The sequence below is a fragment of the Terrapene carolina genome, unplaced genomic scaffold (assembly GCF_002925995.2).
Source record: "Terrapene carolina triunguis isolate 2854851 unplaced genomic scaffold, T_m_triunguis-2.0 Scaffold502, whole genome shotgun sequence".
Lineage (NCBI taxonomy): Eukaryota > Metazoa > Chordata > Testudines > Emydidae > Terrapene > Terrapene triunguis.
This window is the reverse complement of record NW_020664853.1, coordinates 38,481-61,998: the sequence shown is the minus strand read 5'-3', so window position 1 is coordinate 61,998 and position 23,518 is coordinate 38,481. Positions and strand designations below refer to the sequence as shown.

General features: G+C 53.4%; 2 protein-coding genes across 2 annotated transcripts in view; one reads left to right on the top strand and one right to left on the bottom strand.

Annotated features, from left to right (window-relative positions):
• The window catches only part of LOC112109922 (E3 ubiquitin-protein ligase TRIM39-like), a 14,257-nt gene extending 7,553 nt beyond the window's left edge, over window positions 1-6,704 (bottom strand). Inside the window, exon 1 of the mRNA XM_029913170.1 lies at window positions 6,555-6,704. Coding sequence (XP_029769030.1) covers window positions 6,555-6,704 — 150 coding nt within the window. The remainder of the gene's footprint in view (window positions 1-6,554) is intronic.
• Window positions 6,705-7,568: 864 nt separating this feature from the next.
• Window positions 7,569-21,163, top strand: LOC112109925 (zinc finger protein RFP-like). The gene is made up of 8 exons (XM_024204670.2): window positions 7,569-7,791; window positions 10,060-10,482; window positions 13,602-13,697; window positions 14,662-14,892; window positions 16,659-16,681; window positions 19,033-19,148; window positions 19,717-19,749; window positions 20,442-21,163. The coding sequence occupies exons 1-8, from the start codon at window positions 7,648-7,650 to the stop codon at window positions 20,945-20,947; spliced, it is 1,572 nt and encodes a 523-aa protein (XP_024060438.1). The 5' UTR covers window positions 7,569-7,647; the 3' UTR covers window positions 20,948-21,163.
• The last annotated feature ends 2,355 nt before the right edge of the window (window positions 21,164-23,518 follow it).

Below are 23,518 nucleotides of genomic sequence, written 5' to 3'. Positions count from 1 at the left end.
TCTTCAGACATGGTTTTTTAAATAAATTCTTCAAAAGACCACCCTTATCTAAAAAGCACATTTTAATTACTATAGTAAAAAAACTTACTTCCAAAGTCTTCCTGTCCTTTCTGTCCATCCATTTCTCCCAGCTGACTCGCCCTTACTACAAAGTTTTTGCAAATAAATGTCTGACAAACTTCAGGGCATATCAAAAAACCTGTGACTGACATTTTTTATTCCCAAGTTTAGTGCTTTTAATTAGGTACCTTCTGCATGTCAATTCTGCGTGAGGGAGAGGGTACAGGGGTCTCTGCGGGGAACTGTGACTCTCCGCCACATGAGGTGGGCTGGGCATCTTGTTATTCTTTCTGCCTTGTCCCTCCGGCCTGCCCCCCCCCCCCCCCCGCCTGGCTGCAAGCTCAGGCTGCTGTCGGGCATAGGGGCACCAGTTTATAAGGACGGCCCTGGGGGTGCCAAAAAGAGGTGCCCTGGCTCGCCAGGGAGGAGCCGCCTTCCGGAGGCACCGGAGATCCAGAGCGTCGGCGACGAGCCCCAGCCATGGAGGAGCCGGCGCAGCGCAGGGGGGCAGGAGCCCTGCAAAGGCGGCAGCGCCGCTAGCGGGGAGCAGCCGTGCCCCCCACCCCTCCTGCCCAGGCTGCGGCCTGGCACCCCCCCAGGGGGCTCCTGCAGGCTGCAGCAGATGCATGCGGGCAGGGGCCCCCGCGCCCCCCCCCCCCCGGCTTCCTCCTCGCCACGCTCGGGCTCTGTGGCTCCTGGGGATGTGAGCCGCCGCCGGGGCGTGGGGCCCTGAGCCTGCTCCAGGAGGGGCAGCGGCGGCTCACACTCCCAGGAGCCGCAGAGCCCGAGTGTGGCGAGGGGAGTGCCGGGGGGGCGCACGGGGGCCTCTGCCCACATGCATCTACTGCAGGAGCCCCCAGAAGGCAGTTCCTCCCTGCCGAGCTGCTGCAGTGGCCCAAGCCCGGCAAAGCCAGTGAGTGGACTCAGGGCGGGGGCTGCCGGGGGTGGGGAGGGCTCACGGGGGGGGGGGGGAGGGGGGGGCTGTGCATCCTCCAGGGGAGTTCAGGGGGTGGGTAGGGGGGAACCTGGTCTGGGGAGCAGCCCCTGGGGTCTATAAAGGCTCGTTGGGATTTGCCCCTCAATGAACCGATGTTACGGGGGGGGGGGGGGGGGCACAAGGTGGCAGTTTCGCCTAGGGTGCAAAATATCCTTGCACCGGCCCTGGATATCACCCTTGAAATTGGGCCAGTCTCCTTTGTTGGGAGTCTTGTCTTCTTTTCAGTGTCTTAGTTGCTTGCAGCATAGGTGGAGGCAGGAGAAGGGTGAAGCATGGGCCTGCTCTGTTCTGTTTTATACCCTCTATCCCATGTGCTGGGGAACACAAGTCCAGGCATGTCTGGGGGCATTGCTGAGTCTCCAGGCAAAGCTGAGCAATTCCCTTGGTGCGGCCTCATGCAGGTGAGTCATTGAATTGTAGCTTCCTTGCTGGGCAATGGTTGTTGATGGGTTGTTTGAAACCCCGCCTGGGTGTTGGTCACTTTCCTTGCTGTTGCCTCTGGGGAGCTAATATCTGGCTGATTCCATAATTTACAGCATGTTTTAGTGACCCACCATACAACACAATTCTCATAACTTCATCTGCATTAATGATACACATATATGGATAGAGAAATGACTTTCAGCAGATCATAACCTTTCTCCTGATACATATAAAGCATGCCTTGTAAGGTAAGATCACAATGATATGAAAATGAGGAATATGGGGGTTACAGTACACTCCCCCAAGGTATAGAATGTAACAGTTATTTTTAGTAAAAGTCAGGGACAGGTCACAGGTGTCCGTGTATTTTTGTTTATTGCCTGTGACTTTTACTAAAAAGAACCGTGACAGAATCTTAACTTCTGTTATCACTGCCTGCTGTGTGCTTCATAATTTCTGTGGAGCAAAGGGAGAGACGTTTCCACAGGGGTGGGGGCAAGGCGGCGGATCAGCAGTCTGCTAATTTTGAGCAGCCAGCTACCTGGGCTATCAGGAGCTCAGCGGGGAACAATGCGGCTCAGGGTGGCTTTGTAAATCCATTTGATTAATGACCCAAGGCAATGGGTGTTGCTTTTCTGCATTGTGCCTGCCAATAGTCTGAACCTTGCTTTGACGGCTGTGTGTGTAGTAGTGTAACCTTGGAAATACACCTCTTACTTTGCTCTGAAAATGACTCCCAGCCCCCACCTGCTGCAACCACTAGAGCCCCCTCCCTTGCTACAGCTGGGGAGACCACCCCACACTCCACTCAGCCCCTGGCCCCTCCAAAGGCACTGCAGTGAGGGGGAAACCGATGCCTGGGGAATGGGCTGAGACCCTATAATGCAGGGGTTCTCAAACTGGGGGTCAGGACCCCTCAAGGGGGGTCTTAAGATTATTACATGGGGGTTCATGAGCGGTCAGCCTCCACCCTAAACCCCGTTTTGCCTCCAGTATTTATAATGGTGTTAAATATATAAAAAAGTGTTTTTAATTTATAAGTGGGGGGGGGTCGCACTCAGAGGCTTGCTACGTGAAAGAGGTCACCAGTACTAAAGTTTGAGAACCACTGCTATAATGCATTCCTCATAGGGGCCACTCCAGTGGCTGCTGTGAGCGTGGGGGTAGAGTGGGCTAATGCTTAGAGCAAGAAGGGGATGGGAGCCAGGATTCTTGGGTTCTATCTACAGGTCTGGCTCTGTGTGACCTTGTTCACCCCCCGTTGAGTGCCTCAGTTTCCCTCCCCCTTCACTTCGAAGTCATAAAGATGGTTTCGTTTTCAAGAAATGGACTTTTATTGCACACAGAAACATGTGCCACAGAGGTAAACCTTGGAAACCGCAGGGGAATATACAACTGGGAGGGGGAATGCACATTCACCTTCTGTTTAAAAGTGCACAGGCCTGGCCTGTCACATGTCAGTGTATGGGCGGCTGGGATTCCATTCACCCTCCCCGGGGATTGAGTGGAAGGGATACTGCATCGGGCCCCTACGCCAAGTGGAATGTGTGCGAGGGCGGGAGGGGAAGTAGGGCGATGTTAGAGTGCTGTTCTGGAGGGGCTGCAGAGGGAGTCGAGACTTAAAGTATCGCTCCTGAAGGTCAAGCAGACGCCTCAAAATGTCTGTTTGTTCCTTCAGAATCCCCAGCACCTCCTGCTGCATGGCACGCTCAGTCTCCTTGGCTTGCGCCCTGCTCATAACATCCATTTTTTCCCAGACAGCGGTCCTTGACTCGGTGTCCGCCCTCCCAGAGGCGTTCAACGTCTCATGCGGCGTGTCGGCGCGTGTTCTCTTTGGCCTTCGTCTTATCTGGAAGAGCCCCGCCGACAGTGTGGAGGGAGAGCCCCAGGCCGCACTCCTGGCTGTAAAACCACAAAGGAACCATTTCAGCGCAGACCCAGGGTCCAGGGCAGACTTCCTGCATAAAAATCACTCCCTTGAATCCCCGCAAATGTACAGCAGAACATTTGCATTTCTGCAAGGTGTTCATTGGACTGGTTTGCTGTCTTAGCCATGGGGAGTACGGCCCGGGGGCAGGGGCGTTGGGGCTTCTGCAGAAGTGGGGGTGGGGGAACACAGACCCCTGCCACTCAAATTATGGCCATGTTAAACAGCGGGTGGCCATGCCCCCCTCATCCCCCGATTCCAGCGCCCCTTCCCCGTTGTGCCCCTGGGTTCTGGCGCCCCGTCCAGTGATGGGGGTAGGACAAGCTATCACAAGGGGGTGGGTGGAAGAGGAGGGAGAGAAGGGAAACAGGCACTAGTGTTTGCGGTTCGAGCAACTGAAATGAATACTAGCACCATCTCCCAGAGGTGACCCTAGCTGATACCACGCTCCTGAGGGTAACAGAGGCGGAAAGGGAACAGCTGCTGCATGCGTTCAGGTACGGACCGCGTCCTTATGTTGCTATCCTGTGTACTGAGATGATGCCTGCCGAATCAATACTGGAGTGGCGCAGGAAAGTGTCCTACCGTGGTGGAAGAAATAAGCCAGCCCTCCCCAGAAACCTTCAATGGATTGCAGACTACCTCCAGGAAAGTTTCCTGAAGATCTCTATGGAGGATTCCTGGGACATCCCTGTGTACATAAACAATCTCTTTCGCAGGGCACCCTCTGCCTAGCTGGTCCGGGCACTGAGAAGCAGACAGCCACTCTACCTCCACTGATTATTTCAATAAAAAATAGCAAATAAGAACATGTGTCCCCACAATATTAATGCTAAGTGCGTACTCACCAGAGGTGCCCTCCCCAGCATCACGGTCAGCCATGCTGCAGTGCTGCAACTGGCTGGACTGCTCTGGGGTTACAAACAGCTCCTGGCTCCCCGGGACAATGGATCCCCCACTCGCCTGTCTCCAATTCGTCTCCTCCTCTTCCTCATCCAGCAGCTCCGACTCACCACTGCCTGCAGTGCCCTGGGACTCTGACTCCTCCGAGGACTCCAGGCGGCTCTTGGAGGTGGGGTCATCGCAGAGGATAGCATGCAGCTCTTTGTAAAAGGGGCACGTCTGTGCTGCACCAGAGCGACCGTTCGCCTCCCTTGCCTTCTGGTACGCGAGCCGCAGCTCCTTTGCTTTCACGCGACACTGCAGCAGGTCCCTCTGGTAGCCCTTCTCCACCATGTCCCGAGAGATCTTCTCATAGACATCCGCATTTCTACGGCTGGATTGAAGCTTTGCCTGCACAGCCTCTTCTCCCCACAGGCCAAGGAGATCCAACACCTCCCGCCTACTCCAGGCAGGAGAGCGTTTGGAGCGTGGACCCCGCATGCTCAGCTGGGCAGGCGAGCTCTCCACTCTGAACAAACAAGACATGGGAAATTCTAAAGCTCCGGGTCCTTTAACAGGGGAGGGGTACCTGTGTACCCGGCTGCTGGGCAGCGGAGTTAAGAACGCTGACCGGAGGGGTCACCGCGGAGCATTGTGGGACAACTCCCGGAGGCCACTTAAGCCGCTGGCATCGACTTCATTAAGCGCTATGCTTCTCGCGGAGGCAGGGTAATAAAGTTGACGTAGCGGGCGAGTTACGTTGGCAGGAGGGACCTGGTAGTGTAGACGTGTACACAGTTAGGGTGACATAAGCTGCCTTACGTTGACCTAACTCTGCAGCGTAGGCCAGGCCACAGGCAGGAAGTTCAAGCCTGAAGCCGAGCCGAGGAGTGTGTGATGGGGCTGGGAAGGGCCCAGGGAGCCTCTCTGATAGCCAGGGACTGACCATAATGCAGCCTTGGCCATGATCCCACTTCCTCATCACTCTGGCCACCTGCAGGGCCGGATTAACCTTGTGTGGGTCCGGCTCCAAACGTATTTGTGGGCTCCCATGGAGGCAATGGAGCATGGCACAGGGAGGTCAGTCCCCAGAGTGAGGGGCCAGACAGGGGCAATGGGGCATGGCATGGCAGCGGCGGCCCTGCTCCACCCAATCCAGTGCAAGAGCACTATTTACAAACCGGCAGTTGTCAGATGCACAGTGGCCCGCCCGGCCCTGTGCTTCCAGCATGTCCCTTCCCCTCGGGAGCGGGCCCATGCCGTGCCACACAGCCCCACCCCCACCCAACACAAATACCCCCACCGACTCCCCCTATGCCAAGAGCCCCCCTGGACCCACTATGCCCAGCACCCCCCCCCCAGGTCCCCATCACAAATGCACAGCACCCTGCACATCACCCCTGCCCAGCACAGCCCCACCACAACTGCCCAGCACCCCACACAGAACCCCCACTCCCTAGTGCCCCAACACACACAGATCTTCAGACCCCCCCAGATTCCCCAGAGACCCACTCCCCTATGCCCTGCCTCCCGGACGCACTCACCGGCCCTGCTGGGAGGCGACTGTGTCTGCCGGGCTGAGCTGGCAGCGCAGCCAGGGCTGGTCCCAGTGTTGGGAATCGCTCCGGCTCCTCAGGCGTGGCGTAATTGCCCCGACCGGGCTCCCTCAGGACCCACTTGCCTGGAGGGGCCCAGCCAAGCCCTCCACACTGTCCGAGACTGGCCAGGCTTCTGCACCAGTCCCAGGCGGCTCAGCTCCAGGGAGACAGGTGGGGCCCCACAGGTGGTGGGAAGCAGAGACTGCCCGGAGCCGGAGGTGCACTGCGGTCCGGCCAGGGGGCTAAGAGGAGCTGGCGGGTGGGGCCGGGGGTGGAGAGGAGCCCTGGGCCGGCTGAGAAGAGCAAGTGGTGGGTGGGGGAGCCAGCAGGCTGGCAGGGTCTCAGGGCTCAGTGCAAGCAGAGCAGGCCAGGGCCTCTTCTGAGCATGGGCCCGGCTCCATGGTGCCACTGGAAACCCGAGACTGGCCACCTGCTGCTGGATTGGATCAGCGTCTGTCCTGCCCCAGGGCTGCCCAGAGCTCCTGGGGAATCTGCCCCAGCCCCAGAGCCAGGCAAGGAGTCCCAGTCCCACTCCAGCCACAGAGGGGAACAGAGACAGACACACACGATTCCCAACCAGCAGCACACGGCCCCAGAGAGACACACAAACCTCCCACGCTGACATTCATCCCCACGGCCCTGCTGGGTAACAACACTGGGCACCTACCAGGTACTCTGGGCTTCTCCTTTCTCTGGTCAGTTTCAATCCCAGGAGCTTTTCTCTCCCTTCCTTCCTGCAGTCGGGTCTGGAATTGTTCCTGGGCAAAGGGACATGGGAGGTGCGGGGGAGGGTGTTAATTTTTTTCCTTTGGAGCATGAGGCTCAATGATCCTCCCCTCCCCCAACAATAACGCTGCTGCACGGATTTAGCTTTCCAGTTTATTTAACCCAGCAGCAGGCTGGGAGAGCACCCATATGGCAACTCACAGGCCAGGCCATGGAAGGTGCAGGAACTGGGGGAGAACCGCCGGTCACAGAGGGGAGCTAGTTTATCTTAGGAATGCAAGCTGGGTCCAGGCCTCCGATGTACAAACCCTAGTGCCTCCCTATGTAGCAGTGGCCTCTCAGCATGCTTGGTAGAGATCTCTTTCCTACAACTCTGCTCCCATATTGCTGATTGCTAGTAAAACAGAGGGAGGCAAGTTTGCTCCAAAAATCCATCATCAATTATTCCTAAGGTTGAGGGCCAAGATCAGTATCTTAAGAGTTGAGGGCCAAGATCAGTAACTTAACCTAATGATCCTGATAAGATCATTGTAATTAACAATTAACAACCAATAAAGTGGCAGAAGATATGGAGTTCAGGTGAAAGGAACCCCAACATCTGAACATCTGGAAATTCACAAGTAAGGTGCCAGACTCCATGAGGTCTGTCTGAACTGCTGAGCTTTGGCCTCTGAAATCTAGGGTTGGAAAAAAGCCACCAGTACAAATATTGTGAGTGGGCAAGTATTTCCTACCTTGTCCTCCTGGACAGCCTCCTCTATGGGAACCACCCTGTGAGATCTGGCTCGGAGCCTTGGCTCTATCACACACCACACAGATGGGGGTTTAGTCCACTTCACAGAAGAGTTTCTGGGCCTCCTGGTGTCTCTCACACACTCACTCGTCCTGAGCCTTTGGCTGCCGGTAAACTAAGCCCTCTGGCTACTTCGATAACTCTCGCCAGTTCCCTGCTGGGCTGCAGGTTTCTCTGCTGGGCAGTTTCTCTGCACTGGGGGCAGGAGAAGTTTGTATTTAATTCCCCCCAGCACTGGCTGATGCAGGCCCGGAAGAAGTTGTGCCCGCAGTGGACAGACACCGGCTCTTGGAAATACTCCAGGCAGATGGAACAAGAAGCTTCCTCCCGGAGACTTTCGGCAGTGCAGGGCTCTCTGCAGGCAATGGATCCCGCCGGGAAAGGGGTAACAAAGTTAGTTTGAATTTACAGCCCTCTGGCAGAGGGACACAGGATGGAATTGGGTGTTTCCCTTCCTGGATCTGTCTCATTGGCTGAGCCGCGTCCCAGCCCCTGGGGGATCTGGTGTGAAATGTGATCCTGTGTGTGCTGGGGACAGTGTTAAACTCAGGTTAATAGGACATTTACACTGGAAATAAAGTCAGACAGAGAGATTTTGTTCCCTTAGGGGAACACAGACTTTAAAGGCATAGTCACTCTTTGAAAAAATAAATAAATAAATGGAATTCAGTTATTTAACTCCCAAATCACCACATAAGAACAGCCACAATGGCTCAGACAAGGTCCATTTAGCCCAGTGTCCTTCTGACAGTGGTAGGGTGACCATGTGACTGGTTTTTGATTGGAACACCTGGTCGAAAAGGGATCCCGGCAGCTCCAGTCAGCACTGCTGACCAGGCTGTTTACTGGCTGGCTGGCGGCGCCACACAGCGGGGCTGGCAAGGTTCCCTGCTAGCCTCCATGACGTGCGGCTCCTGGGAAGCGGCTGGCATGTCCTCACTCTGGCTCCTACGCATAGGGGCAGCCAGTGGGCTCCGCACGTTGCCCCCCGCCCCAAGCACCGCCCTCCCACACTTGGAACTCCCTAGCCCAGAGCCCCTTCCTGCACCCCAAATCCCTCATCCCCAGCCCCACATCAGAGTCTGGCACTCCCAGCCGGAGCCCTTACCCCCTGCCTCCCAACCCCCTGCCCCAGCCTGGAGCCCCCTCCTGCACTCTGAACCCCTCATTTCTGGCCCACCCCAGAACCCACACCCCCAGCCCAGAGCCCGTATCTTCTCCCACACCCCAACCCCCTGCCTCAGTCCGGAGCCCCCTCCTGCATCCCAAACCCCTCATCCCTGGCCCCACCCCAAGCCCGCACCCCCAGCCCGAGCCCTCGCCCACTCTCGCACCCCAATCCCTTGCCTCAGCCTGGAGCCCCTTCCCTCACTCTGAACTCCTCATTTCTGTCCCCACCCTGGAGCCCGCACCCCCAGCTGGAACCTGCACTCCAGCCCCCGGAGCCAGCCGGGTGAAAATGAGCAAGTGAGTGAGAGTGGGGAGAGCTAGTGACCGGGGGTGGGGGATGGAGTGAGCGGGGCGTGAGGCCTCAGAGAAGGGGCGGGGCATGGGCGGGGTCTTGGAGGAGGGGCGGGGCAGGGGTGGGGCAAGGGTGTTCAGTTTTGTGCGAGTAGAAAGTTGGCAACCCTAGACAGTGGCCGATGCCAGGTGCCTCAAAGGGAATGAACCGAACAGGTGATCGTCACGTGAGCCATCCCCTGTCGCCCATTCCCAGCTTCCGGCAAACCTGGCTGAGTGGGAGCCATTTCATCTGCACGGAGGCAGGAATCTCCTGGTTTCCATACAGGGCGCAGCAGGAGGCATGGGGCAGGATGGTCCGGGAGATCAGAGGCTGCTAGGAGCGAGCAGGCTCCAGCAGAGAGGCCTGGGAGTACGGGTACGTCTGCACCTCACTGAAAGATCTGTGGCCTGGCTGTGGCTGGCCTGGCTTAGCTGACTCGGGTTTGCAGGGCTCTAAAATATCAGTGTGGACATTGGGGCTCAGGCTGGAGGGTCCGCGGCTGCCTGCGCAGTTCTTACCATAGCCCGGCTGTGGCTCTGAGGCCCTGCTTCAGACACAAGATTCTGGCTGATGTATCTTTACCAATGGCCCACTAGACCCTTCCTTTCTGCTTTCAGGAAGAGTGGCTAGCAGAATATGGATCATATCATACATTCAGGGCTTTGGAGCGGAGCCCGGAGCTGGAGCGCGGAGCAGCTCCGGAGCAGTGGAGCTGCAGGTTTTTGCCTGGAGCTGGAGCGGAGCCGGAGCACAGCTCCAAAGCCCTGGGTACATTAATACATTTAACACATGCTACATTATTAACATTCTTTAATTTTTTATTCTAAATTATACAAAATACAAACATAAAATCCTCCTACTACACGCTGCAGTGGCACACTGTGGACGCGCCCTCAGCTGCCAGAACAGAATCTGACCAAGCTTCGTAGTGTTGTGTGTAGACCAGCCTCAGTCCTATTGATGCGGCTTGTCACACAGCGATTTCATACTGTGTCCTGCCCAGAGAGGGGGGGAATTTCCCCTCCCCAGGGACTGCAACTCCTCACAGCTCAGAAAATGAAGGAGCTTCAGCAAGGGAACCGCCCAGTTGCTGACCAAGGCTGAAGAGATTGTAAAGTGAAACTAACCTTTTCATTCTCCCCCTGGCAGGCAGCCATGGCAGCCCCGGATCCTGTGGAGTGTTTGCAAAAAGAAGTTTCTTGTTCCATCTGTCTGGATTATTTTACTGACCCGGTGTCTATCGATTGTGGGCACAACTTCTGCCGTGACTGCATCAGGCAGTGCTCGAAGAAATCGGAGGCCAAACTCTCCTGCCCTCAGTGCAGAGGCACGGCCCTGAAGAGAAAATTCAGGCCCAGCCGGGAGTTAGCAAATGTGGCTGAAATAGCCAAACGGCTGAGTTGCCAGGCTGCCCAAGGGGCAGGAAGGGAGAGGGTGTGTGAGACCCACCAGGAGGGTCTGAAACTGTTCTGTGAGGAGGATCAAAGCCCCATCTGTCTGATCTGCAGAGAGTCCCGCGCTCACAGATTTCACACTGTGGCTCCCATAGAGGAAGCTATCCAGGATTACAAGGTAAGAAACTACAGTTTAGCGCCATTTTTGTACCAGCTTTTTTTTTTTTTAATCCTTATTCTTTTCTCTATTTCAAAGGACACAGAGCAGGAGTCAGATAATCTCTCACATACACGAATCTGTAGAGGGAAAGTGACCACACCTCCCTTAGATTAATAGAGGATATTGTGAAGGCCAAGACTATAACAGGGTTCAAAAAGAACTAGATATGATCATGGAAGACAGGTCCATCAATGGCTGTTAACCAGGATGGGCAGGGATGGTGTCCCTAGCCTCTGTTTGCCAGAAGCTGGGAATGGGTGACGGGATGGATCACTTGATGATTGCCTGTTCTGTTCGTTCCCTCTGAAGTACCTGGCATTGGCCACTGTCGGAAGACAGGATACTGGGCTAGATGGACCTTTGGTCTGACCCAGTATGGCCATTCTTGTATGGCCAGAAGAGACCAGTATGATCATTTTGTCTGCCTTCCTGTATAAAACAGGCCATAGAACTTTGCCCAGTTACCCCTGTATCGAACCGAGTGACCTGTGTTTAGCTAAAGCACAACTTCCAGAAAGGCATGCAGTTATGATCAGAAAACTTCAGGAGTTGGAGAAACTCTGCCACTTCCCTGGCTACTCACCCTCACTGTTAACATTTTGTGCCTTATTTGTCATTTGAAATGATCTGTCTTTAATTTCCAGCTATTTGTTCTTGTTGCATTATCACCCAATCCACTAGATTAAAGAGTCCTTTAGTACCTGGTATTTTTTCCCCCTTTGAAGGTATTTATGCACTAATCAAGTCACCTTTCAATAGTCATGATAAAATAATCAGATTGAAATCCTTAAGTCTCTTGTTCTAATGGCTGGTCTACACTGAAAACTTACACTGACATAGTTACATCTCTCAGGGATGTGAAAAATCCCCCTAGCCCTAGTGTAGACAGTGCTACCCCACTTCTTTGCTCAACCTAGCTACCGCCTCTTGGGGCGGTGAATTAACTACGACCAGAGAACCTCTCCCATGGCTGTAGTGAGTGTCTACACTGAAGTGCTACAGCAGCCACTGTAGTGGTTCAAGTGTAGACATAGCCCTAAGTCGTTATTTCCAGCCCTTCAGTCATGTTTGTGCCTCTTTACTGCACCCTCTCCGATTTTTCATTGTTCTTGTAAAAAAGTGGACCCTGGAATGGGAGGCAGTATTCCAGGATCAGCCTCACCGTGAACATATACACAGGTAAAAAAAAATATACAAACTAGTCACGACTCCACTGTTTATATATCCAGGGATCATATCAGCCTCCGCATTGCAGTGGGAACACATGTCGAACTGTTTGTCCACACTGACCTCTAAATCCATTACAGCAGTGGTCCCCAAACTTTTGAGGGTCATGCCCCCCTTACCCCTGTCTGTGTCCCCCTGGCTCCCCCCCCCGAGCCAGGACCGGGAGCAGGGCTGCGGCTCCAGGCCGGGAAGGGAGGGCAGACAGGGGTAAGGAGGTTGAGGTTGGGACCGGAGCTGGGGTGGGTCGGGGGTGGGCCAAGGCTGGGGGCAGTGCGGGAGCAGACCCGCAGCCGAGCTGAGATGGGGTCCAGCAGCCAGGCCTGCAGCCAGGTATGGCTCCGCTCCCGGCCTCGCCCCCAGCCTCGGCCCCGGCCCTGGGGCCGGGAGCGGAGCTGCACTGAGGCTGGGGATGGGACTAGGAGTAGGGCCGGGAGCCGGGCACATGGAGCAGAGCTAGGGGCGGGGAGGGGTTGGGTGGCGCTCCTTCCCTGCCCCCTGTGGGATCTGGCCTGGGTCCCATTGTGCCCCCCCCCGGACATTCCTCCACAACCCCCTCGGGGGGCATGCTCCACAGTTTCGGGACCTCTGCATCACAGGGTCACTGCTTTCCAGGATACAGTCTCTCCTTCTGTAGGTCTGGCCTGCATTCCTCGTTCTTAGATGTATAACTTTGAATTTGATTGTAATATACATTTAACTTATCAAATGATCCTGATCGCTCTATACGACTGCCCTATCTTCTTCATTATCTACCACTCCACCAATCTTCACATCATCCGCACATGTAGTCAGCATTGATTTTATATTCACTTCCTGGTCATTGATAAAAATATTGAATAGTTTTAGGTCTTGCACTGATCCCTGCAGAACGCCCCAATTCAGTGATGGTTCCCTATTGAAAACTATTTTTTGAGGCAGGTCAGGCAGTCCTTAATCCATTTAACATGGGCTCTGTTGACACTGTATAGTGTTGATTGCATTATCACCCCACATTCTGATTAAAAGTCAAATGCCTTCCAGAAGTGTAAGTATAGTACATCTGTACAGTCAACAATTAAACTTGTAATTTCATTGAAAAAAAATTGAATCAGGTTTGACGACCTGTTTTCCATAAAACCATGTTGACTGGCATTAATTGTATTCACATTGAATCCCATATCAGTTTTTCCAGCATTGTGCCTGGAATTGATAGGCTAACCAGCCTAAAATTACCCAGATCATCTGATTGCCCTTTCTGATTACTGGCATGACATTAGAACGCTTCCAGTCTTCTGGAATTTCCCTACTGTTCCAAGAGTTATTAAAAATGAACACCAGCTAGCTGGAGATCTCCTCAGCTAGTTCCTTTGGAGTTAGTTATCTGGGAACGCTGATTTAAAAATGTTTATCCCTCCTAGATGTTTTCTAACATCCCCCTTGGTTGCAAATGGGCTGGGAAATACTTCATCATCCTCACATGTGGAATGGATCATCCTGCTTCTTCCCAAGCTCAGACCAGAAATATTTATGGAACACTTCTGCCTTTTCCGCATTGTTCTTAGCAGGTTTATCATGATCATGATGTAGTGATGTGCCAATACCATTGTTAGGGGGTTTGTTTGTTTTTTCTGATATGCTTAAAAAACTCCTCCTTGTTGTCCTTAGCCATGCCAGTTGTGATTTTTTTTTCCCCCTGATGTCTCTGGCCTCCCTTATCAATTTTCCACACTTCATTATTTCAAATTCATATTGATTACTATCTACTTCCCCTTTCCCCCTTTTGTTATGTATTGTTCTAAGAAAATCAATCACAGAAGAAAATAGCCCCCCTTCCCCAGTGAAATCTCATCCAGAGCATTTCCCCCCCCAAGGAACAAATCCAGATGCAATTGCAGACTCTGAAAGAAGAAAGAAGAAAGCTCCTGGGGTTTAAAGTGACTGGAGAGAGGAGAAGCCAGGAATATCTGGTAGGTGCCCATTGTTATTACCCAGCAGGGACATGGGCGTGGGTCTCTCTCTCACTGGGTCAGCCTCACTCTTTGACCAGTAGAGTGAACAATAAAAATCAAAAGATGCTCAGGTTGCTAGATCAGCACCTAAAGCAAAACACACAGGAGTCACTGGGAAGAAGAAATCAAACAGCCGCAAGCTAGGCTGTTCCCGATCTCTTGCACGGAGCTATAACCCTGGCAGTTACTTCACCGGAATGGCCCTGTGCCAAAATAATGCAGACTTGCTCCAAAGGCAAAATCGGTGGCCACAAACTAGGGGTGGAAAGTGCAAAGCACAGTCTAAAGCAGCGTTTCTCAAACTGGGGATCCTGACCCAAAAGGGGGTTGCAACACTATTGTGGGGGAGTCATGAGGGCGGCGGCTGCTGGCCAGGCGCCCAGCTCTGAAGGCAGCGCTGCCACCAGCAGCAGCGCAGAAGTAAAGATGGCCTGGTATGGGGGCGCTGGGTTGTCACTGCCTGAAGTATTTTCAAAGGGGGTCCCAGAAAAAAAGGTTTGAGAACCCCTGGTCTAAACCCAGAGAGGATGGGCTGAGCAGGCAACGGGACAGAGAGAGACACTTTCTACTCCAGCGGACTAAATACAAGGAAGCAAGAGGCAGATATTGCCTCAAAAGTATGAGCAACCATAGAAGGTTTCTCAGCCAAACATGATGAGGATAAATTGTGTGTGACCCTGGGAGGAAAGGAAGAGACATCAGCGATAGCAACTGGCCACTGGGTCACGAGCTTCCTAACTCTGAGGAGCATTAAGCACTGGGAGAGGTTAACTTGGGTGGTTGTAGAATCCTTGACCTTGGAGGTTTTTAAGGACAATGAAAGTCACCCTTCTGTACATTCAGGGCCCAGTTATATGTCCCCTGAATCTCTATGTTCTTGACCTGCCTTTCCTTTCCCTTTGTTTTAATCTGTTCATGACAGGAACAGACGAAAACCCAGAGGTGCAAGATCGTGTCTGAATTTGAGCAGCTGCGCCATCTACTGGAGGAACAAGAGCGGCTCCTGCTGGCCCGGCTGGGAGAGCTGGAGAAGGAGATTGTGAACTGGCAGAATGGGAGTGTCGCCAAACTCTCGGAGGAGATTTCCCATCTCAGTGAGCTGATCAGTGAGTTAGAGAAGAAGTATCAGCAGCCAGTGAGTGAATTCCTGCAGGTGAGACCTCCGTTCTAGGCAAGAACTGGAGCCTAGGAAACTCCGTGTCGGATTTATGGTATTTCATTCAAATATGTTGATTTTTTTACTTCACATTTTGTCATGGTGTTGAGATCATGGGCAGCAGGGATAATAGGCAGAGGAGGCTCTGCCTCCCCTGGTGCTGCCACGGTTGCGGGGTTTGGCGGCAAAGTTTTTGCTTTATTATGCCCCATTTAGGTTCCGGGGCGGCTGAGGAGGTGGTATGTGCTATTTAGCTTCCTGGGTTCCTCATTAATCTCCCTGGACTCCAAAGGGATTGTCACCTTGGCCTGGATTCACTCAGTATTGCAACACCTGGCTTTTCGGCCCCTTGAAAATCACTGGCGTCCACAAAGCCGGGTTAGCTGCGGTGGCTCCCTATTCAGTGCACGCTTGGTAGGGAGCTGCCTCAGCCAGCCGATGGGAGATGCTGATGAGAGGGATGTGTGCTAAGCCCAGAGTTAGAAGCCTAAACCTGGGATGCAGGGAGGCTCCTAGCCCTGCTTGGGAGCCACAAACAGGACCTGCTCTCCTCACTTAGGCATTTCTTGCGAGAAGGGCTTAGGCCAGGGGTTCTCAAACTTCATTGAACTGCAACCCGCTGCTGACAGCAAAAATTACTACATGACCCCAGGAGGCGGGACCAAAGCCCGAGCCCTGCTGCCCTGGGTGTGGGGGCCTGCAACTTGAGCCAGGCGGTGGGGCTCAGGCCTCGGCTTTGGCCCCAGCAAGTCTAACACCAGCCCTGGAGACCCCATTCAAATGGGGTTGCGACCCACAGTTTGAGAATCACTGGCTTAGGCACTGCTTAACGCCAGACAAAATGGCTGGGTGAGGGGATAAAGCAGGCTCTGCCTCAGAAACCTGTAACGTAGTGGTTAGTGTACTTGCTTAGGCTGTGGGTGACCCCGGTTCAAGTCCTGCTCTGGTGAGCAGGGTGTCTGCCCCCTCTTAGGTGAATGCCTGCCCTAGAGGATGGACTGCGGTGGGTCTTGCTGCTTGAAGCCATCTTTGTGCTTTATTTACATATTAATTAGACCAGAGACAGAATGAGAATCACCCTCCAGTGCAGTGAGGCCTCTTCCCCTTCCTCTGACCCCATCCCTGGGTCTTGTACTTACCTGATCGGGCCCTATGGGAAAGCTTGGAATAGGAGCCGCTCTTCTCCCCTGGTTCATGGATCGGACTGGGGCTTGGACGTGACGTAGGTGCCTGGACACCGGATGCTGCCTGCCAGAAGCTTGGGGGACTTGTACAGTGAAAATGTAGGTGCAGTGTGAGGCTGGTATCCTCATTTCACACATGAGGCACAGAAAGATGAAGTAAAGCTCGCCAAAGCCACAGAGGAAGGAGCTGGGCCAGCAGCTGAACCCGGATCTAAGTCTGCCCCGGGCCATTAAGCACAAGGGTAGTCACTCTGTGTTAGGCAATAAAGGTCTATCGGTTGGACAGCAGGTGTGCCAGCCGGGCACCCCAGCAGCGCTGCTGCGTTCAGATCCTCATGTGGCCAGATCCCGACCTCTGGGGGCCTGCTGATAGATCAATTCGTTATTTCATAATAACTGATTTGTGCTTAAAAGAGGAAGTGGCAGGAAGGTGCGAAATTAACAAAGCACAGATGCTCACCAAATAGAGCGGAGGGTCATAGGGATAAAATGCATGGAAAGGTGCAAAGACCCTTCGTTGTTCATTCTGGTTGTTATTGCTGTGAGACTGAGCTCTCTGTATCTCTCTCTCCCCTGTAGGACATCAGAAGCACCTTGAACAGGTATGTGGCTCCTTCTCCCTCCCACTTGACTGTGTGGGAAGCTCGCCCCACAACTCAACAGCAAAGCACATGGGAGAGGGGCACAGTTCAGCTTCTCCTCTCTAGCTGGGGGTGACTGGCTGATTCTGATCCCCGAAGGAAGCACGATTCAATTTGATTATATATACTGTGGCAAATTGCCGGCACTACTATGATAGGTCTCGCGCTTTCTCTTTGCGGGGGGCGGTTCAGGGCGCCGTTTCTTGCCCCTGAACTGGGATATTAACTGCCCCACTAGTGTCCTAGAGGAGGGGAGTGGAGTGGGAGGGACCCGGGCCCGCCCTCTCCTCCGGGTCCCAGCCCAGGGGCCCTAGGGATAGCGGTAAACCACTTGAACTAGCGGTTCCTTCCCCTGGGCTACTTCCCTCTCCTGCCCTTCAGCTTGTGGGGGCTTCCTGCCCTCCCTCTGCACAAGCCAGGTGCCCCTTTACCTAGGGTCTTGGTCTTCTTAGCCCACTGCAGCACTTCTCCAAACTTTCCTCTGCTTCCCTCCAAACTGCTCTCTGCTCCAACACCAATCCACTCTGCTTCAACTCCTCCAAACTGCTCTCTGCTCCAACACCAATCCACTCTGCTTCAACTCCTCCAAACTGCTCTCTGCTCCAACACCCATCCACTCTGCTTCAACTCCTCCAAACTGCTCTCTGCTCCAACACCAATCCACTCTGCTTCAGCTCCTCCAAACCGCTCTCTGCTCCAACACCAATCCACTCTGCTTCAACTCCTTCCCTTGTTTGATTGAAGCAGGGGGGTTTTATCAGGTGACTGGCTTCAGGTGCTCTAATTGGCTTCAGGTGCTTTAATTGACTTCAGGTGCTCTAATTAATCTATAGCAAACTTTCTTCCCTCTACAGGGAATAAGGCTCCCTTCTAACCCTCTCCTGCTGCCCTCTGGCCATGCTGTATCACAATACTAAGGGGCTATACTGCAGTCACGAGGTATGGTTTTTGCTCCTAGCCGGCCTACAGCTCACGTACTGAGAGCAACCAACCTTCAGCGGCATGTGCTTTCGCACAGGCAGTATAAACCCGCTCAGAACCTTGGGTCATTACTCACCTATGCTGAAGCATGTTCTGCCACGGCTTTACAGTCCGGTACCTGAGCTTGCTCAATGAAAGCTACCTCAGGTACGTTAACTGGCATTGCAATCCAGGGCCGGCTTTAGGAAGTGTGGGGCCCGATTCGAATACCCGGTGGCGGTCCGGGTCTTCGGCGGCACTTCGGTGGCGGGTCCTTCACCCGCTCCAGGTCTTCCGCAGCACTGAAGGACCCGCCACTGAAATGCAGCTGAAGACCCGGAGCGAGTGAAGGACGTGCCGCCGAAGACCCGGACTGCCACCGGGTGAGTAAAACAATTAAAAAGGCACCTAAGTTACGCGCTCTTCTTTAGGGCGCGGGGCCCTCTTAGGCGCAGGGCCCGATTCAGGGGAATCGGCCTTAAGCCGGCCCTGTTGCAATCACATCCCAGGATTGCAGTATAAGCCATACCCTGAATAAATAAAGCCCCGTCTCCCTAGCTCAGCCTGTGGGGCAGAGTCACCTTTGGTATAGAAATCTCCCACTGCTGAACAAACCCCCAGGGTAGATTCCATTTCTACTAGACTATAGAATTAGCCATCCTAGGGAAAGGACTCGTCCGTCATCTGAATGTGTGTATTGAGTAACTTGGATACCTGAGGGACTGACACATCTGGCAGTGGGCTTTGGGTTTTTTCACCTCTGTGTCACGGGTTAGGACCCTGGCCAGATCAGCCATGATCAAAAATCTTCCCCACCCGATGAATCTTTGGGGAGTTCTTGCTGGAGTCTTTGGGGAGTTCCAGCATGTCCTTCCCCCCCAGTGTGGAGTGGTGATGCCTCAGTTTCTCCACATGATCTTCAGCCCGCTTCCCCTTTAGAGGTGGCTTAGCCCTCCAGCCAAGACACTTGTTCAACCCCTTCCAGGGTAACCGAGTCCTCTGGTCAAAATCCAACAGAAACACCAGACAAAAGAATCATTAGCCCAGCTGGGGTCTGCTTCCAACCTCCTTCCTAGCAGGCAGGCTCCTATCTGCAAGGGCCTGTCTCAACACCCAGAACATGTGCCTAGGCTTCAATCAAACCAATAATCCAGTAGAGGCCTGCTCTCCTGCCATGGGCTCTGGGCAGCTGCCATCCCCAGACAGCATTGATTTCAACTGGAGTTATGCACCTATCCCTAACCCTAACCCTAACCCTGGCTGCTTAGTCCAGCAGCATTCACTGGCGTGAAAGTCATGTTACAAGCCGATAAAATAAAGAACAATCAATAAAAAAGCCTGTCTTCCTCCAGGTGCAAGGTGGGGGACTTCCAGCAGCCACTGGAGATTTTTCCAGACGTGGAAAAGAGACTCAGCAATTTCTCTCAAAAAAATATTGTTCTGAAGGAGACACTGAGGAAATTCAAAGGTACCAAGGGGGCACAAATCCAGACGTGTGTCTGTGACGGGGAGGATTTAGGCACTAGGCAATTGGCTGCTAAGGGAAAGCCCAGCTAAATAACAGTAAAGGAATATATCATCATCCCTGAAGTAGGGATAGGGTTTGGAGAGGTGTATATAATTGTGTTCTCATAGATGGATTTGCTCATCTATCTTAATTACTGAGGAGAGCGATATACTGGGGATGACATCAGTTCTACCTAACACAAAGGGATCAAATCATATTCTTGATTCTATTTTATTTCAAACTGCCTAGGAATTCGCAGGAGGTGAAACTCACCCCTCTGCTGAGACCCAATGGTCCATCGTCTCTCACTTGAATTGTATTATGGAGATTCAAGAGGTGCATAGATCTTGGCCTGGCCCTTCTGTAGGGGGATGAATTCATGCTCTGTCCACCTTAATTTCTCTCTGTCTGGATAGCTCTGTCCCATCCCCTCCATTTGTTTCCCATCATTAAAGTCCTGTTAGACTGGTGAATTGCAGAAATCTTCTCCTAAAGATAACACCATGACATGCCTCTCTCCTCTCTCTAGATTCTCTGCCATCTGAATTGGAGGTGGAATGGGGTGAGTGTCTGGAAAACAGCTGGAAAAGTGACTTGTGTCAGGGATATTTCCCTACTGAGAAGACCATGAGAGTTGTGGCTCGGGCTTTGCTTGCAGAAGAAGTTTCTGAGGTCGGACAAAGTAGCCTCTTGGCAATGAAGGAGGAGCTTTACAGGAAAGGAGGAAGGCCTTTAGCACCCCAGTATTAGTAATCCTTTACCTGCTGTTATCCCATGGGAGTGAGAAGGGGGCTGTCGGGCCATATGGAGACTGGCCAGCTCCCATCGCCACTGAAAAACAGCTTTGCTAAAAATTGGAAAATTTGGAAGTTGTTTCGATTTCTCGTGTCTCAAAATTCCACCCTGCCCCTGGACTGGGGAGAGGAGTCTTGAGTTGGTGCCTTTTCCATTCCCCGTGGGCTGGGGTGACCACCTGGGCTCTTTGGTACAAACAAGAGGCCTCTGCTGTCATTCGGGGCCACTGATTCCAACCCTCCAGGGTCATTCTATGTACACTGGGGTTTGCGTTCTCCCTTTGGCTGCCTTCCGGGTGGGTACAGGATGTCTCTTCAGCAGGCAGCATGATTCTCTTGTCTCTCTCTACTGCTAGGAGTGTCCCAGCCAGGACGGGGCTGCTGGGGAGTGTGAGAAATGGTCCCAGCCTCCCCCAGGGCTGAGCTCTGCCCCTAACGTTCTGATTCTCTCTCCCCGCAGCGAATGTGACTCTGGATCCGGACACGGCGAATCCCCACCTCGTCCTGACCGAGGACCGGAAAAGCGTGCGGTGGGAGGACACGCCTCAGGATCTGCCCGACAATCCTGAGAGATTTGATACGTACTGCTGCGTGCTGGGCCGGGAGGGATTCACCTCGGGGAGGAACGACTGGGAAGTGCTCCTGGGGCAGCAGGGATTCTGGACTGTCGGGATCGTCCAAGAATCTGTGTGGAGAAAGGGATGGATCAGTCTGGACCCCGCCCAGGGGATCTGGGCTGTGGGGCTCTGTGGGGGACAGTACCGGGCTTACCCCGACACCCTGCTTCCTCTGAGTAGGAGGCCTGGGAGGATCCGAGTTTCTCTGGACTATGAAAGGAGGCAGGTGGCTTTTTTTGATGTTGATAACGAGGCCCCGATCTTCACTTTCCATCCTGCCTCTTTCAATGGGGAGAGAATACTCCCTTTCTTCTGGGTCTGGGAATCCCAGCTCACGCTGTATCCCTGAGCTATGGGCTAGTCTATCCCAGTGTGGACCATGGACCGGGCTCCTATGGCCTCTGACAAGCCCAGCTCTATGATCTTGGAAACTGACGTGTATTTCTGAGGTGTCAAAACCAGGAAGAGAGTGAAGCGGTCGGGCTAGAGAAGCAATGGGCATGGCCTAGCCTGTGTGTCTTCATCCTCCGTTCTTGGGGAAGATTGTAGGTGTCGGAAGGATGAGCAAATTTCATGGGAGCTCCAGCTAATTGTTTCCTATGGAGTATTTGACTTGAAGTGAAACGGGGTATTTATTTTGGCACTGAATTGGGTTTATTTTACTCTGTTCCCACACAGTCAGTTTCCGGGCTCCCATTCATGTGTTTATTGACATTGTTGGGAGAAGGAGAATCTGAAGGCTTTGGCTGCTGGTTAGTACTAATAGGGCCTTTAAGGACGTTTGGGACTGTGGATGTTTCTGCTAAAAGCGATTGGCAGTCAAAGGGTTAACAATGTCGACGCATGAAATCGCCCTCTTTAGGTTTCAGAGTTAAACCCGTTGACTTCAATGATGTACTCCACATTTCTCAAGGCTGTGTGGTAAGAATGGGTGAGGGACAACAAGATGGGTCCTGAAGGATGGACCTGGAAAGAGGTGGAGAAAATTTTATGGACTTTTATAGTGTTATTGTTTTAGCAAGTGGATTCTGTGTCTTTATGATCCACCAGATGATTGTATTAAAGTGTCTTGATCGCTCCAATGGGCTCCCTTGTCTTTCCTGTTTAGTACACAATACAGTAGCACCTCAGAGTTACGAACACCAGAGTTACAAAGTGACCGGTTAACCACACACCTCATTTGGAACCGGCAGTACGCAGCCAAGCAGCAGTAAAGCCAAAAAAAAAAAAATAGCAAATACAGTACAGTGCTGTGTTAAACGTAAACTACTAAAAAAAATAAAGGGAAAGCAGCATTTTTCTTCTGCTTAGTAAAGTTTCAAAGTTGTGTCAAGTCAATGTTCAGTTTGAAACTTCTGAAAGAACCACCATAAAGTTTTGTTCGGCATTACGAACATTTCAGAGTGATGAACAACCTCCGTTCCCGAGGGCTTTGGAACTCTGAGGTTCTACTGGAGAGAAATAAGCCAAGGAACCCTCAGAACTAACGGGTGCGGTGGTTGCTTTTTACTGACATGCCCATTGCCACGAGGGTGGGTCACTCCAGTGAAAGGGAATGGCAATGAAAAGAACTTTCTCACCTCTTTTTAGAAATGCCCACGCGTCTACTGGGCAATATTCAAGTGTCTTCATGTGGTTCCTTCGGGATCTAAATGTCCAGTGATGGAGGCACGTCCGTCACTACATCTGGCTGGAGAGCTCAGCTCAGTGCACGAACACTTCTTGAAACACCTCCTGGACTTAACAAGGTTCAGGAGCAAAGGCGCCGATTTTCTGAGTTTCCAGGGGGTGCTTGACCCCTACTCTGCCCCAGGCCCTTCCCCCACTCCACCTCTTCCCCCACGCCCCCACCTGCCCTGCCTCTTCCCGCCCCTGCTCCGCTCCAGGCCCTGCCCCCATTCCACCCTTTCCCCCAAACTCCACCCACTCCGCCTCTTCCTGCCCCTGCTCTGCCCCAGGCCCCGCCTCCACTCCACCCCTTCTCCCAAGCCCCCACCTGCCCTGCCTCTTCCTGCCCCTGGTCCACCCCAGGCCCCGCCCCCACTCCACCCCTTCGCCCAAGCCCCCACCCTACCCTGCCTCTCCCTCCCCCCGCTCCTCCCCCCCCGCCCAGGGCCTCCTGCATGCCAGTGAACAGCTGATAACTAGCAGAAAGGAAGCGCTGGAGGGAGGGGGAGGAGCTAATTGGCACTGCTGCCAATGGGTGCCGAGCACCCCTATTTTTTTTCTGTGAGTGCTCCAGCCCCAGAGCACCCATGGAGTCGGTGCCTATGTTCAGGGACCTCAAGGGAAGCTGTCAGTCCGGCCTTCGGAGGTGGCACTTCCTGAGGTGTTTATCTCATAGCGGCGTCTGTGACAACCCAGGCAGCCCTACCATGGCTGCCAGCTAGTGGTGTGACCGTGTCGGCCGTTCCACCGACTTGGGTTCTAAATCTGTCCCTGCAGAACCTCTTTGCCCTAATTATCCATGAATGAAAAGCCTTTGGCTGACACAAGCCCTGGAGTCACACAAAGCACTTGTATTATCTTCCTTATTTTGGGAGAAGGGATGGGGTGGGGGTGGGGGTGGGGCCTTGGGGGAGGACGGAGTGGGGGCGGGGCCTTGGGTGGGAGGGGCGGCACAGGGGCCGGGGTCATGGTTTGGGCACCAGTACCCCCCCGCCCACTTTTAGGGAGCTTAAGCCACTTCTGTCCCTCACTGGAAAGGTCCATAGACAAAACAATCACAACAACCTGCAGACAAACAGACGAAACGTCAGGGCACCGACTTCCCGCTCTGCTTTGTCTCCTGTATCCCCTTCCCCCACCCATCGTCTGACTGGTCAACCTAAACCAAAGGGTTCTCAGGGTGGGGATGGTCTTAAAACTCCGACCATCCCCGTCTCCTCCCACTGAGGGCAGGTTTATGCTTAAAACGCTG

What these genes read in the sequence shown, in the direction of transcription:
- LOC112109925 (XM_024204670.2), top strand. Translation starts at nt 7,648, where the DNA reads ATGCAGGCCCGGAAGAAGTTGTGCCCGCAGTGGACAGACACCGGCTCT. An exon ending in GACACTGAGGAAATTCAAAG is followed by an intron (nt 19,149 to 19,716) that starts GTACCAAGGGGG and finishes TCCTCTCTCTAG; the next exon opens with ATTCTCTGCCATCTGAATTG. An exon ending in TGAATTGGAGGTGGAATGGG is followed by an intron (nt 19,750 to 20,441) that starts GTGAGTGTCTGG and finishes CTCTCCCCGCAG; the next exon opens with CGAATGTGACTCTGGATCCG.